This window comes from Pteronotus mesoamericanus, unplaced genomic scaffold (genome assembly GCF_021234165.1).
Source record: "Pteronotus mesoamericanus isolate MK-2021 breed Mesoamerican mustached bat unplaced genomic scaffold, CSHL_Meso_final contig_438, whole genome shotgun sequence".
Taxonomy (NCBI): Eukaryota; Metazoa; Chordata; class Mammalia; order Chiroptera; family Mormoopidae; genus Pteronotus; species Pteronotus mesoamericanus.
Window position 1 is genome coordinate 297,263 of NW_026555165.1, and position 16,129 is coordinate 313,391.

At 54.5% G+C, this 16,129-nt stretch overlaps 1 protein-coding gene across 1 annotated transcript in view; it reads right to left on the bottom strand.

Annotated features, from left to right (window-relative positions):
• The window catches only part of NTRK3 (neurotrophic receptor tyrosine kinase 3), a 258,426-nt gene that overhangs the window by 39,865 nt on the left and 202,432 nt on the right, over window positions 1-16,129 (bottom strand). The window contains exons 13-14 of the mRNA XM_054577572.1: window positions 9,257-9,387; window positions 2,118-2,290 (exon numbers count right to left, since the gene is read on the bottom strand). Coding sequence (XP_054433547.1) covers window positions 2,118-2,290; window positions 9,257-9,387 — 304 coding nt within the window. The remainder of the gene's footprint in view (window positions 1-2,117; window positions 2,291-9,256; window positions 9,388-16,129) is intronic.

The window sequence follows — 16,129 nt, forward strand, 5'->3', positions numbered from 1 at the left end:
TCACTCAGTCACTTTCAGTATTTCCTCTTTTCTCCAGAAAGCCCAATGAGCCCAGGGCCCTTATTTATGGAGTCATGGTCCAAGGAGTCCTGGGGGACAGCGAAACCTCAGCCTGTTTCACTGCTTCTCCAGATTCCACCGAAAGGCACCGTTCAACACGGGTGTGGTATTTTATGATCTGCATGTGCCGGGGAGGAAGGTGGGTCAGCAGATGGCCCGCGCCTGTCCTCTAGGAGGGCACACTGTCCCCCAAACCCACCAACGGCAGATGTGAGAGCAGAAAGGACCCACTCTCTGTTTCCTCCCCATCCCTGACACTGTGCAGAGCACTGGCCCAGATGGGCACCCAGGAGCTCTCTAGCCCTGCTGGTGGCACTTGGGCTGAAGGCTCAGTTGAGTCCACAGAGAAGGTATGGAGGAAAATGGAGCAGGTCCTCAAGGGAACAGAAGCACAAAGTGGGGAACTTCCTGAGACCTGAGAAAGGGTGTCACCTGCCTCAGAAACTACCACAGTCACAGTTGTGATAAAAAGAATAATTGTAATCATTTTAGTAGTAGCTACTTTGACTGAACAGCTGGCTGCGCAGAACACTCATCTAGGAATGATAGAAATACAGTCATTTAATAGTCATAACAACAAACCTGTGAAGCAGTTCTTAATGGCCTTGTTTTCTAGGGAGAGAATTAAGGTTTAATAACTTGCTCCAGGTTATATCACTAAGATGTGACAAATTCGGGATGTAAACTCAAGTCTGCCTTATTGATAAGGACTCAGTTCTCCAGGAAAGGACTAAATTTCATTGTGAAACCAAGTTCAAGAGGTTTAGACCATCTTTCGAGTACCTTCCATTTCCCTAGGGCCATTTTTTGGAAACCCGCCTCATAAGGTGAGCTCGTTCCTGGCTGTCCACCCTATCCAGTCCCTTCTCAAAATCACAGCATCTACTTGTGAGATAAGAAAACTGAGGCACAAAATGATCAGATCAGAAGTGAGTGCCCCACTTCAAGCAGGCGCTTGCCAGTTTTTGGTGAATGTGCTAGAATCTTCGACAACCTACATTTGAACCTGAAAATCTCCTTCTCCGCCACAGAATTCAATAGGATTCAAAAGGCGGCTAAGCGTCCAGCACCTGAGTGTTCGCCCCGCTTCTGGGGGCTCTGAATTCCCCAGGTCCTCACACACGGCTGCCCCTCCGTCGGGCACTGCTTGGAGGTGATGGATGTGGGGAGCAGGGAGGTGCTGACTGAGACGCTGTCTTCTCGGGGGGCTCCTGGACGGGGTTCCTGTCCCTTACCAGTTCCATCAAGAGCCTCTCAAAATCCAGGCAGCCTGGCTCTAAGATAGGGAAAATCCTCTTACAACAAATCCAATCTTTCTAGACAAGCACTATCCAACGGAGCTTTTCCTAGTGGAAATGTTGTAAACTGCACTGCCTAATATGGTAGCCACATGTGGCTATTTATTCAAAATGTGGGTAGTGAGACCAAGGAAGTGAGTTTTAAAAACTTAAGTGATGTAAACTTAAATCGAAATAGCCGTGTGGCTACTACATTAGACAGCACAGTTCTAAATTTATCCAAGGGAAATCTACCCCTTTTTCCAATGATGTCTGTCTCCTGATGAGTTTGTAAGCTTGTGCCTTCCTCTTCCGCATGAAGATGTCTCTGGTGAAAAGCTTCCCGAGGGCTGGGGGAGGTGTGAGCATTAGCCTGACTCTGCAGCACTGAGAAACGTGAGGCACCAAGTGGGAAAGCTGTTCTCATCACCAGGGCAAGGGATGGCCCTGGACCCTTGGAGGTGGGGGTCACAGGCTGGCAGGCCCCCCGGGAGCCCGTGCCAGGCCCTGCCCCTCTTCTCTGTCCACCCTGAATCAGGAAGAGGAGTACAGGTTACTTGTCACAGCATCCTCAACTTTTTCTCCCTAGCAATCAGGGATAAGGGCCTGAATCCAGCTGTTCAGCAGATGATGCAGAAAAAATGAAAGGGTGCTTCTCAAGTCTAACCCCAGACCTACGTGTCTGAAGGAACAACTATAACCTCTGGCTCCAGAGAGGACCCCTCAGGTTGGGCAGGGCTGGGTCAGAGCCCAGGGGAGGGGACAGCAGCCCTTGCTTACCTGAGGAACTTGTTCAGGTCCCCATGCTTCATGTACTCAAAGACCATGATGAGGGGGTCCCCATCACCACACACACCGTAGAACTTGACAATATGCTCGTGCTGCAGGTTGGTAAGCAGCTCGGCCTCCCTCTGGAAATCCTTCCGGGCAGCCAGGGTGGGGTCCTTCAAGGCCTGGGAACAAGGCAGGACAATGGTTTTTAGCAACCAGAGGACAGGTTCCCCAGCTGGGAAGAACCTGGTGCTCACAGTAAAGACCTGCTGGTTCCCAACAAGTGAGATTTTCATCGGGGCTCAAAGACTGTGAGGCTAAGTCACAACAGCCGGGCCTGACTCCTCCTCCAGCTCCTTCATCCTGCACCAACAGGAACCAGCTTTCTGACACCCAAGCCCAGACACCAGCCTATGACTTCAGATCCTGCTCATCTCCAAGTCCTGGGCTTCCTCAGAGGTGGGTGTGAATGGCAGAGGGAGGGGCTGTGAGGCGGGAGGCCTGACGAGGCCCCTTCCCTAAGGTCTCCTGGACACCAGGGTCCCGCAGCTAAAATGAACAGTGGCAAAACCTGCCCTCTGCCCGCCATAACTTTTTAAATTCCCCCGTGCCCAGAGTCAGCCAGAAATCAGGCAGACAGCGTAATCAAGTTTCCTTGCACTTTCCTTCCCTTGACTTTAGATGGTGAAGGAATAGATATTTACAGAGAAACGTCAATGGTTTGGCTTCTAAAGGCAATTAATGGGCACTAGACTTAGGATGCTCAGGACCAGGTGAAGGATGGCCAAGTCCCAGGGTAGGATGGCAAGTGGGCATCTGGTGGCCACCGAAATGTCACACCCTGTGTGAGGACTAGGCACCAGAGCAGGCCACCTGCCCCAGGGCCAGGGAAGATAAGTAGAGGAGAGGCCTGGTGTAAATGCAGACTTTCCGGCACCAGAAGGGATGGTGAGACCAAAGCAGAAGAGTGTGAGCAAACACAGGGGCGCCCTTGGGGACGCAGCGATGGTGGCCACCCTGGGGAAGGAGCTGTGAAGGCTGGGGGCCGGGGTGGGCGGGGAGCGGGAGGGGGAAGCTTTCTGCAGGAGCAGCCACCTGGGCAGGTGAGCCCACACCTTTCTCCAGCCTCCCTACCCTCCCAACACAAGAGCGGCTTGCTTCAACTGACACAGTGCGGGAACCTCAGCCGGCAGGGCAGGAGGCAGGGAGGGAGTGGGTGTGCAGTTCGTGCACCCCCCGTTCAGGGGTAGCGAGAATCTAGCCATGGGAGATGGGTTTCCGTGCCCTCTGCCAGGCACCGGGCCCTCCCTGCTGCCTTAGGCAGACTGGCCTCCCCTGGAGAAGGCGCTGCTGCTGCTGACAGGCCTCCCAGCCGGAGAGCTCCCTGGCCACCTCCACCCCCATTGGCTGAAACCCACAGGGGTGCCCGGGCTCACAGCACAGCAGGACTGGGAATATGCGGAAGCTGTACCTAGGGGCCCGTCCCCCTCTGGGGCATCAGCATACACAGGCACAATGGACTCTTAGCATGAAAAAGGCCCCAGGGGGCCCAGCCTTGTCTAGCCGTGACCTTGCTGTTACATCTTAAAGGACACCTCCTGTCTCTGGTCTGCAGGTCAATGGCAAGGCCTCTAGGGAGGACCTTAGCTGAAGGTCCAGGTCTCTCAACCAGAGATCAAGTCCCACTCCAAATTCAACCAGCACCTTTCACTCTTTTCAAAATTTGGAAGTTTCACCACAAAAACACGATTGACTACATGGCTTCGCTCCTGACAGGAATGCTGGGCGTTACCTAGTGCGACTCTCCCATTTTACAGGTGAGAACTCTGAGGTCCAGAACGAAAAAAGAGGTAGCTCCAGTCTGGAACCCCCAAGGCTTTCTTGTCCAGCACACCTGCTTGAATTAATCTGTGAGGTGAAGCAGTCGCTCGGCAGGTCCCCGGGGAACAGTGAACAGAGAAGTTAAAAGATGGGACGGAGGAGAGGGTCCAGACAGGTAGGAGTGTGGCCACCAGCAGAGGGGCCGGCCCAGCGAGGATGCCAGGCTGCAGGGCCGGCGGAGGCGAGGCGAGCGGGACATCCAGCGGCCCCCTGCTCTTCCACCAGCCCTGGCCTATCTCCTGCGGGCCTGGCCGCCTTCTCAGGGAAGCTGCCCAGCCCTGAAGGAACAGGCTGCTCTGTGTGTCCACCGACAACAGGAGCAAAGACACCAGCCAAGAGGCAGCGGGCGCCTCTCGGTGATCCAGCTCCAGCTCCTGGCTGCGGCCCTGAACTCCACGCGCTGGGGCGTGGGTATCGGATGACTGCCAGTGATTTATTTATTTTCATGAAGAACTAGGAGGGAAGAAAAGGAACCTAGCGTGGGTGGGATGGGAGAATACAAAGATTTATGTGAACACTGGATTTATGAGAGGGAAAAGTAGATCAAATTTGGGGCCAGCCAAATGGCCTCTCTCCATCTCTGTAAATCATTCTCTCGTACGGTCCTGGATGCCAAGGGCAGCCACTGGATAGTCAGTCCCGTTCCCAGCTCTCCAGCAGTGCCCGCTGGCGTCCCCAAGGCTGGCACCCTCCGCCTTGAGGCACACAGGAGACAGGCCTGCGGCCTCCCCACACCCCGTCCCCGGCCTGCGCAGTGGGACCTCCAGCTCCTGGGTCAGGCCTGAAGCGCTTACGCAGCTGGCAAAGGGTGGTGTGTGGCCACGGGCTGCCGGTGGCCCCGATCCCCAGCGACTGACACAACTGGGACAGAGGTGGCCAGGGGAGGAGAGTGAGGAGGAAGAGTGGCCCCGACATCCCTCGCCTCTCTCTGTGGAGTTCTCTTCCGAGAGAAGCTTCACATGAGTCTCCAGTGGGGGCAGGGAAGGCTCGGGGAGACAGGTCACGCCAAGGGGTCTCTGACGCCCTGCAGGCAGGATCCACAGAACAAACAGGGGAGCTGGAATCTGCCCCCTCTGACTACTCCCCGCAAAGCTTGAGGACTTTGCCCTTCCTTGCAGTCTTCCCCTCTATGCCTCAGCTCCCCGTTCACCCCAAGTGCTAGGTTTCGAGGGGCTAGTCGGCTGGATGGGGGGAAGCTGTCTAGAGGGCAGGGGCACTCAAATCCCTCAGCGGCTCCCCGCTCCTTCAGAGTCACTTAGCATCTTCACCTCATCCAGCCTCGGGAGTCTGCCGCCTGTTTTCCTTTTCCTTTTTTTTTTTAAATTGGGGGGAGATATTTCAGCCACAAAATCTCTCAACCAAGGCACATCGGCCAGCAGGGTTAACGCCGACTGTGTCCGAGGGACACACCAACGGGCACCCGTGAGGCCGCGAACCCCTGGGGAAGCCCTTGGCCCCAGGGAGGGGTGGCCGAGAGTCAGCCACAGTTGTTCCCACGCTCACCAATGGCAGTTATATCTGTTTCTGTCATCACTGACTGTAATGAGATGTCATGAAAACCAATGACTATAATTGCAAAGAGTAGGCTGTTAGTATGGAACCTACAATGAATATTTTGGAAAGACCTGATGAAGGCCAGTGGTTATAAAGTATTAAGAAGGAGAAAAACCTTTTTTTTTTAAATGGGAAACAGTAAAAGCAAGACATCCTGCACTTAGATTGTTTCACAAATGTTTTAAGGTCCATCTCAAGCTTAAGGTAACTGACACCTGAAATCACAGACACCCAGAACAAAGACACAACCATTCTCCAAACCAAAAGGAACCCAGAGGCTGAAGTCCAGACATATGGAAGGAAAGCTATGCTTAATCCAAGTAATCAAAATGATCAATTACCAGAACAAGGAAGAAATTTCCTGCAGATACAGTTAATTTTTTTAAGAATAGGCTGATAAAGATGTTAAAAATAAATGCTCAAAGAGAGTAAAGAAATAATTATTTAAAAAACCAAAAAGGTATTTAGCAAAAACAGGGAGAAATAAAATTAAGATAACAATCAAATTAAGGCCCAGTTAGATATCTTGGAAATAAATTATATAGTCATTGAGGTAAAAACAAAAAGTTCCACAGTGACCACTATCCTGATTTATGGAACTCGCGTCCTTGCTTTTTATATATAAATCGTTTGGACTACCTAAACATAAATGCCTGAACACTAGAGTTTAGTTTTACTTTTTTCTTAACTTTAAGTAATGGGATCATACATATAGCATATCTCCGTATCTGTCTTTTTTCATTCAACGTGGTGTGTTGTGATTCTTCCACATTGCTGCATGGAGCTGAGTCCATCCATTCTCCTCGTTGAGTAATCTCCCACTGTATGAATACATTACAATTATTATAGGCATTGGGGCTGTTTCCAGATTTTGGCTGTTTTAAATGATGCTTTACAAACATTCTTAGACAAATGTCTTAATACACAGATGATGGCTGGCTGGCTGGATAGACAGAGGGACAGATAGATACCTATTGGGTATAGGCCGAGAAGTGGGAGCCTTGGGTCACACACTACTCATGTTCTAGAATACCCAACGATTTTTCAAGAACAATTCCACCACTTTGCATTCCCACCAGCAGAGTATAAGCTGTACTGGCTCCATGTCCTTAGCAGCACTTGGTATTGTCACTGCTATTCAGCCATTCTACTTGCTGTTCAGTGGTATCTCATCATAGTTTAATTACCATTTTTCTGATACTTAATTAGGTTGGAAACCTTTCTGATATTCTTATTAGCTATTTGGCTATCAGAGGAGGCTCTTTTAAGATCTTGTAAGCAAGCATACTGCTTGTCAGATGACTAGAAGCGGCATCACCTATTACAAATCTCGCAAATCACATGACCTAACGTCACTCTCACACGACACATCCCCCCACACCCTGCCTTGCCCTGCCCTCCAGTTCTCTCACGGGGGTTCTCCTTGTCTCCCCAACAGAACACAAGCCTCTTCAGAACACAGGCTCAACTTCAGCTCTGCGTTTCCACCACAGCAACTGCGGGGCCAAAAGCTCTTGCCCATTGATTTAAAAGCGGAGTTTGGGGAAAACCTAATTTGGGGTTATACTTCAATGTGTTTCCTGAGAGCCCACAGTCACCCTGCAGCGACATGCGAAGGGGCCTGTGGGAGGAGTCAAGCCTAAAGGGGATGCAGAGGCAGGGGCGGGGCCTCTCATCTGCCCCCCGGAGGAGATGAGCCTCTTTTCCGCGGGCTGCTGGCTGGGCGGTCACTGGGCAGCCAAGGGCGCGAAATCCCAGGGTGCTCGTCTCCTCCAGGTTCCCAGACCCCGGGAGAAAAAAACCCTTCGAAAAGGATGAAAACAGAAACACATTTTCTGTATTACCCAATCTGGGCACTGCCCCTCAGTGCTGGACCGCTCAGCGGGAAACATTTCCCAGGGTTTCAGACCATCATTTCATTTCCTGCTTGAAGCACAGAAATGCTCAGGCCTTTCACCAGTTCCCAGGCGGATGCTGGAACGCCCCGTGGGTTACTGTCATCCTACAAATTAGGATTCAGGGCAGTGCAGATTCCAAGTTTACGGACAAAATTAGACACTTTCCCACAGCCCTGGTGCAAGCCATGGAAAGACACCCTCGCCCGTCCGACCGCCCCACATCCACGGAGGCCCGCAGAGCAGGCCTATTCTCAGGATGCCCCAGCAATGATCACCGTTAGCCTTTCACAGGGCAATACTCTAGTTCCTTACTTATTTCTAGGGCGAAGGCTGGCAGACTATGCCTATTTTTGTTTAAAAAAAAAAAGTAAAATAAAAACTATTGGAAAACAGCCATCATCCCTGGTTTATGTAGGCTGCTTTCCCACCGCAGGGGCAGAGGTGAGTAGCCATCTACTATCTGGCTTTTTAAAGGAAAAGTTTGGCAACCTCGACTCTAGGTGGTCGATGCAGGCTTGGCAGTCATATGGCATGTCTAAGCACATTCAATAATACCAGCATCAAAAACAGTAAGAATAAAAACACATAGCAACTACTTTTTATTGAGCATTTTTACCTATGTCCCAGGCAGTGTACTGAGGATGTGACATGTCATTTAATCACCCCAATTTTGAGAACGTATTCTATTTCCTATTATATAGGCAAGGGAACTGAGGTCCAAAGAGGTTAAAAGTCTTACAGAAGGCCACACGGCTAAATCGGCAGCAGGGCTGGGTCTCTGATGCCCACACTGTGCCTGTGGCCCACGCGGCCCTGCCTGCGGGCACTGAGGCCATGCCTCAGGGGAGAGCAGACCTCCAGGCGCGGCGCCGTGAACCGAGACCCAAAGGCACAGAAGCCTGACACCGTCCTGCGGGGGCGGGGGGCAGAGCGCTCAGTGCTCAGGACAGGGCCCGTTCAACGTCTGAGCGAGAGTCCTCACCGGGAGCGCACCTCCTGCCCCCAGCCCACAACGTCTGCTCTGTGTGCCCAGAGGCCAGCCCGTACTCTGCAGCGGGGCTCCTTAGGGCCATGGCCGCCTCAGTGAGGTGACTGGACTCGTTTGCACCACTCACGCTCAAAGATTTGTCTGACACTGCTTCACAGGCGAAGCTGGTCACTGCTGGAGGAAGTGTGTGGCCAAGTCCCTTCAGTACTACTGCAAGCAGCTCAGCTCCAGCTGCAGACCTGCCCAGCTGGCTCGGCAACCAAAGAGCCCTGCAGTTACTGGGCCATGGAGCCGCTGCCGGCAGGCAATTACCCTCAGGCTCGTGCCCTTGGGGTCTGGGCCTGGATCCCACGGCGGGTGTCTAAGAGCTTTTTCCACCTTCACTCACCCTCCTCCCTGGGCTCAGTGCCGGATACCCCTCCTGTCTCCTCTGTTGCCAGGGAGGTCTGCTGCCCTGGAGCAGCCGACCCCACCCAACTCTGCTCCTCAGAAGTGGTCAGGTGACCTTGCAGGCCCAGACACCGCCGTCTGCACGGTTGTTGAGGAGGGAGCCCAGGCGCTCCAGGACAGAGCCGGGGCCTTACACAGCAAGACCTGCTCCTCCAGCGGCACCTCAGGCACAGCCCCCTTACATGCTGGGTGACAGCTCTCAGCCTCCGAGGCCAAAGGAAGTTGGCTTTGGTCCCAAGGACACTTCAATGACCTTGGAGCAAAGGCCCGACTGCATCTGACAAAGCCAGTTTACACCGGAAAGACAGAGCCTCTTCTTCCCTGTCCGAGCCCGGCCACCCCTCTGCCTTCCTGGGGCCCACCCGTCCGGGATTTACCTTTACAGCCACCAGCATCTTGTCCTTCGTCGGGCTGAGGTTGTAGCACTCGGCCAGGAAGACCTTTCCAAAGGCTCCCTCGCCCAGTTCTCGCTTCAACACGATGTCCCTCCTCTTAATGTGCTGCACATCTGTGGGAGGGGGACAGAGAGCAGAGCAGCCAAGTCAGTCTCGCCCTCATTAGAGGCCCCGGGGGACAGCAGAGCACAGGGGTCTAGAGCAGGGCATCTGCTCCCTAGTGCACAGGAGGAGGGACAAACCCCAGCACCCCAACATGGGCATGAGAACCGGCTCTTCGTCGCGGTCTTAAAAGGGATCAAAGCTCAGCTCTGCCCGACACACGCCTAAGCTCCCCAGACCACAGCTGGACAATGGTCGACACTGGCCAATGCGCGGGATTCCAGGGCGATTAGCTCTGGTTTCTGGGGAGAGGACTCGGCGGACTGGGCAGCCAGTGCGCATGGGGCTGCCCTGGGCCTCAGGCTGATCCCGGGTCAGGGCCTGAGAGTCTGCGTTTCTAACAAACTCCAGGTGACGTCTGTGTGCTTTCGGTCCACAGACGCGCACTTTGAACAGTGAGGTCACTAGGGCAGTCAAGAACTGGGTTTGAGTTCTGGCTCCTCCTCTTGGCTCGTTTTTTTGGGCTTGAGATAGTTCTGTCACCCCAGAGCCTCGACTTCCTCACCTGTGAAGTGGGGTTAACACCAGCGCCTCACTTGCTGGATTCTAGAGGAGACTGAGCGAGATAACCCACATGGAGAGTTTGGCCCAGCGGCCAGGAGAAAGGACAGACGGACACGCACTCGCGTACCTGCCGGCACACACAAGGAGACACACTGGCTCCTGCTAAGCGGCTGAGACAAGTCTAACACAAAGTCTGCCCTGTGACCAAGACTACCAAGAGGCAGCCCAGGTTACCGAGGGCAGTGCCCCCTGACAAACCCTCCTCCTGGACGAGAAAGACCAGCGAGACCATGAGAGCCGAGTCCAGAAGGGGGCCTCCAGGGGCCAGGGTCTGCGGACAGAGAAGGCAGCTGTGGCGTGGCCCAGTTAGCGACCTAATTAAAGCCGGTCTGCAGGAGAAGGCACGGAGGTGCCCTCAGCCACCTGCCCATTTGAAAAGAGCGTCAGGAAGGGGGCCGGGCAGGAAGTAGGGAGCCAGAGACCACTCACGGGCCTTCCCGCGGCCATCAGCAGGCGGGAGCCTCCTCCGTCTGTGGCGTCACCAGGGGGGAGCTCCGCAGCGCCAGGGGAGAGGACGGCCTCAAATGACCTTGCCAGAGAAGGGCAGCTGAAGACAGGCGGCTATGGTAGGTGGGTCCCCTGAGTGTCAAGGAGACCTGGGACTGGGACAGAGGGATGCAGCTACAAGACTTTGGTTACTGATTTGGTTGGCTTGGGGGTTCCTTTCAGAATAGACCATACAAAATTTTTATTTTCTATCAGAGCTCTTGGTGCCCCCACCTTGTCCCAGATGACCTGTTGGTGAGGAGCTGTGAGAGGACACATTTGGGGACAGACCTGCAGGGTCACAGCTGCTCGCAGGCCAGGCCACGGGGCTTCCAGGTGGCTGTCGCATGCTGCAGGGCCATGCCCCAGTCTTTACAACAAGGGAATTAAAAATCAGTTCCCTCCTTCCCACCCTCTCCTGCTATTTTGGCTATGGGCCAAATACATGAGGCAAACCACCTCCATGTGGACAACCCCACGTACCAACAAGATTCTAGAACCAGGCCACCACAGGCGTAGCTGCTTTCCCCGAACCTAAGTAAGAAGAAGTTTGGTAAGGGAGGTGAATTTGTGCCCAGACCTGCTATTTGCTCCACTTTCAATTCTCACAACAGATGCGTGTTATTGTACCTCTTTTACAGGTGGAAAAATGGAGGCAGGGGTAACTTTCCGAAGTTCCCAGAGCTGAAGCACAGCTCAGGAAGGACTCCTCCCTTCTTTCTATGGATCTGAGCCTGTGTTCTTTCCATCACGCATGGCTGCCTGTCCTGTGTCTTCCCTACTTTGCAGCCACCAAGACGATGTGGTGCACAGCAGCTCAACCCTCCATCCTCCCCCTTCTCCTCCTCCCGCCCCAACTTCTCTCACCTGCCCGCCCTGGGGCCCAGGACAGCGGCTTCCCCAGGGACAGAGTAGGCCCCCTTCCTGGAGGCCCTGGGGAGAAGGGTGTGGGAGGCAAGGCCCTGAGGAATGACTGGAGTGAACCGTGTCTATTTCTGACATTCACGCATCTATCTGGGCCTCTTTCTGCGCGTATTTTTAGCTCACACAGAGCTGTGTCTGGTGAAGCCATCTGACCCACACGCCAAAAAGTGATGGATTTTCCTAGCAGGGGAGGGCATCAATCTCCTTTTACTGCCTGGCTGGCCAGCCCAGCAGAGTCTGGGTCACAAAACCCAGACGCCAGGACACTGGCAGGGGAGGAGGAGAGGGAGCTGCACGGCCCAGGCATGGGAAGACGTCCCAGTCTCCAGCAACGAGGGACCGCTGGAGAGAGCAAGGGGCCAGGAGACAGTGGGGAGGCATCTCTGGGAGACGGACAGGGTTTCTGGCACATTCTGGCCTGGCTTTTCCCTACTCCCTTTTTCAAGAGAGCCACTCACTGAGCCCCCACAGAGGAAGCCGCGGGAGAGCTTCCCTTTGCGTCAGACAACTGGTCCCTCAGACAAATGCAGAAGTTCCGTGTCGCCGTTACTGCTCCACAAACAGGTGTCTGTGCCGAGGGCCAAGCTGACGCCTCTGTACATGTGAGATTCACTTCTGGGAGGTCTTCCGGGGCAAGCTCGCACCTGGGGCAAGCTTGACCTAGGGCGGCATCACTAACCCAAGATGCCACCTCTGACAGAAGACCGTGGAGTCCTGAGAGGTCAGAGGGCGGGCTGTGGTCACCCCCTGGCCCTGGCTCTGTTCCCCTGAGAGGCAGAGGTTTCCCACCACACCTTCTGTGACCTGTGCAGGTCAATCTGCTGGACAGCCAGACATGGCCAAAGACACAGGTGGCCATTGTCAGCCTCACTGCTATGTTCTTGGGGGAAAGGGGGTGTGACAGGGATACACTCCTCAGACCTGCCGGCCTAGGAGGGAGGAAGTACAAAACCCCACAAAACCGTGTTCCTGAGGGAGTGAGGGCCTGGGGACAGAACAGGTCTGTATTCGAGTCCGGACCCTGAGCCTATCGCCTCTTAGACCCCATTCCTGAGCTGCAGGTCGGAAACGTGAGCATCTGGTTGGCAGGGTGGTTAAGAGGATGGATTTAAAATGTTTAGGTCATAGAGATCATTGGAAATAACTGAAACATAGTGGACATTTAACAAAAGTAGGTCTCCTTCCTTTCTGCAATGTTTCCACTTCTACTAAGAAATAAATACACCTGTGAACAAAACAGCAGCCTGGAAAGAAGCTTGCAGAAGGGTAGTGATGTCGCCTGGAAGTAAAATGGGCTGAGGTTGCTCGGAGGGCGGCCGGCACTGGCTCAGGGGGTCACGTGCGGGCTGTGCAAGCCTGCCACCACGGTATCCAACCTCTTCCTCCCTCAGAGTCCCAAACAGGCCGCGGGAGGACATTGGTCAGACAATGGAATAAAGACATCAAAGACAGAGACACCCAGCTACTAAAGACTGCTATTGATCGGCAGAGAAAAACCAGATTTCCCAGGGTCGGTGTTTATAAATAACGGCGAATCTGACTCTGCTGTGTGTCAGGCAGCAAAGACAGTCCCCGAAAGCCAGCCCAGAATGTCTTAACAGGAGATCACTGGTGACCTTGGAGCTCTGATGATTGTCCCAAGAGGACATGCATGTGGAGGGTGGGTGGGAGGCCGGGGCAGTGGGTGGGGGGGGACTGAAACCGTCTTCCTCAAAGGCTGTGGCCTAAGGGACTCAGACGCAGGGCCGGCCAGTTGCTCTCTCGCTGACCCCACCCCACGGGCTCTCCTAACCACCCTGCCTTCCCCTCTCCTCTGACCACTGTGACACCCAGTCCCTAAGTGGTCCCAGCCGCACAGCTGAGACAGCTCGGATCCCCCATCAGCTGTCTCACACTGGGCCGGTCTGTGTTCCCTTATCATTACCCCCTGGTAGTATTAACGATCAGATAACGGCCACTGAGTGAGCACTTACCCTGAGCCAGGCTCTGTGCTAAGCTCTCTCCATGAATCACCTAATTCATCTCAAGTCGCTTCAACCCAGGGTGTTACTGCCCCAAGTGCTGCGGCTGAGGAAGCTGAAGTGCAAGGCGATAAAGTAATTAGCCCAAGGCCACCCAGATGCTCGAGATGGCCCGCTAGGCTCTGACGCCCAGCGTGAGCAGATGGCATCACGCTGCCATGCTTCACGGCGCGTCCCACCCCCCCGCCCCCGCCCCGTGCCCCTGCGTCTCCCACCCCGGAGGGAGGCGTTGCTTCCTGAACTGGCAACAGTACTTGGCGGCAACCAAACACACCTATCGTATAAGGACAGAGCGAAAGTCATTTCCAGGGGAACTTCCCGCCACCCCGGTCACCACCACCTGAGCTCAGCGAGGGAAGAGGGGGCGCCTTCTGGGGGTGAGGACGGCTCGTGGAAGAACAGAGTCTGGACAGCTTCAGGGGCCCCCGCGCTACGAGGTGAGTCCTGGGGACGACTGTGTGAATGGAGGAGGAGGGAGGCTCTTGGCAGAGAACAGAAGAAGAGGGAAGAGGGAGAGCAAGAGAGTCTCTGAGAAGTGTGTGTTTTCGTTACACTGGCCAGACCCTAGGGTCTCAGGCTGCCAAAAATGCTCAGAAGAAAACATTAATTCAATACCACACATTTAATTACACATGGAATGGAATGTCTTTAAGTAGAAGAGAATAACATTCTCAGGACTCCAACTGTGGGTTTTTGAAGTGGCAGGAGGGAGACCGAGGGCCTGTTTGGAGCCTGTGAGGGGGAGGAGGCCACCGAGAGGGCAGGCCTCACCTCTGCTAGGGGCGGACCTTCCCGGCCTCACACGGTCTCTCAGGCCCACTGGCTGTGCCTCACCTCATGACCTGCGTGGCAAGTGGGACTAATTTCCCCTTTGGTACTGCATGAGAGCGTGACTAGGTAAGTGTGCCCCCTCCCCTGGGACAGCTACGGACCCTTCGTGGTGGTCTGCAGCCCCCTGAGCCACATCTCCACCTGGACAGACAGCCAAGTGTGGCTCCACTATCCCAGCAACTGTACTGGCAAAGCAATCCAATCCCTACACAACTTATAGGCTAGGACAACAAGAGGATGTCCTGGGTTCATGTCACGGATTTTCTAGGAGACAGCACTGCAAAGGCTAGGAAGCCAATAGAAGAACTCCACAGAGCCTGGAGATCTGGACTTTAAGTTTTGTCCCCTGTTACTAACTACACAGGGCTCGCAATGGCATGAAAAAGTATTCTAGGTTGAATGAACACCAGCATTATCAGCCACTGTCACCGTCCTGGGGGAGGCAGACTTGGGGTTGTCTTAAGAACCTGACGTTTCTGCTGGCCAGCCCTGGTCCCTTCCCTGGACTCCTCTCCCTGGATTCCTCTTCCTGGACTGGGGCTCCCCCACTATTTTCAGAATTTGACAGCCTTGCCGAGGGGCTCTGAAGGGTGCTGGCGGCTGCTCAAGCCAAAGGTCAACACCATGTGCCACTGAGTTTGTACACTGGGGCCCAGCACAGGGCCCAACACACAGCAGGTCCTCACCGAATGCTGGATGGATGCACAGGCGAATGAAGGAATCAGAACCCCCTCCGAAGCCCTGCTACAGACTTGAGCAGAGCGCACTCCACAGAGGGAGGAAGAAGCAAGCTAAGGGAGTAGTAAAAAGAAGGAAAGATGAGTGAGAATGGGCAAGGATCCAGAAAGCTCCAACGAGCAGCCTTATTTACGTCCTGGCTCCAAGGCTGGCCCGCGCATCAGGATCACGCTGCACCAGGACAGCTGAGATCCACATCCCGACCACCCGTCCCCAGCACGCAGACGCCTAAACAAGGCGCCTCTGCGGTCTGCGTCTGACGAGGCTCAGCCAAACAGCAGGTCTCCACTCCAGGGTACGGGTGCGCCCTTAGGCTAGAGGTGGTGGTCAAGGACGGAGACACCATGTTCCTGCCACAGTGAGTGAATAAATAAGACACCCTGCCGCTGCTGGACGCAATGAAGAAAGAGGATCAGCAGAGGACTGTCTGTTCTGGGGCGATTTCCAGCTCACGTTTCCTGACACAAGTTCAGAGAACGAGGCTAAAAGAGTTCAGATGAGTCCCTGCCCCCAGGTGCTGCCTCTCCGAGCTCCACCCGAGAGCTCAGAAAATGACTGGCACCACGAGCCCCTGACGTCAGTACCCACTTCCTTGGCCTCCACGTCGCACTGGCCCTTCCCGCAGCCGGAGGACCCCTCAGGTTCTCATTAAGCGCTGGCTGCCTGAGCCAAGAGTAGAGAGCAGAGACTCCCCGAGGGGAGCATCTGGAATTGAGGAGCGAGGTGCTGAAAGATGAAGCTCAGGCTCCGACTGGGAACCTGTCCCTCCAACTACGCGCCTGGCTCCACTTCCTCCGCCTCTTCTGGCCTGGATGTTTCCTTTCCAACTTGATGGTGACAAACGCGCAGTCCAAATGCCCATACAAGGGGCCCCTTCTGCATCTCAGTCTCCCCAGAGGAACTCCTCCTTCCACAGCTCCCCAGGGATGCTGCCTCGGCCTCTCATCCCTGGCATCTGTCTCTGTCCCCCAAGTCTACCTGGTGACATCAAACAGAGCTTAGTGTGTTCGAGGTTGGTCCTCCCAGCTCTAGAGCGCCGGGCCCAGACACAGACTGCAGGGCACCGTGGAGCCAGAGGCTGCAGCTTGACACAGGACGTCCTGAGGTCAGAAAGCATGAGTGCCTGGGA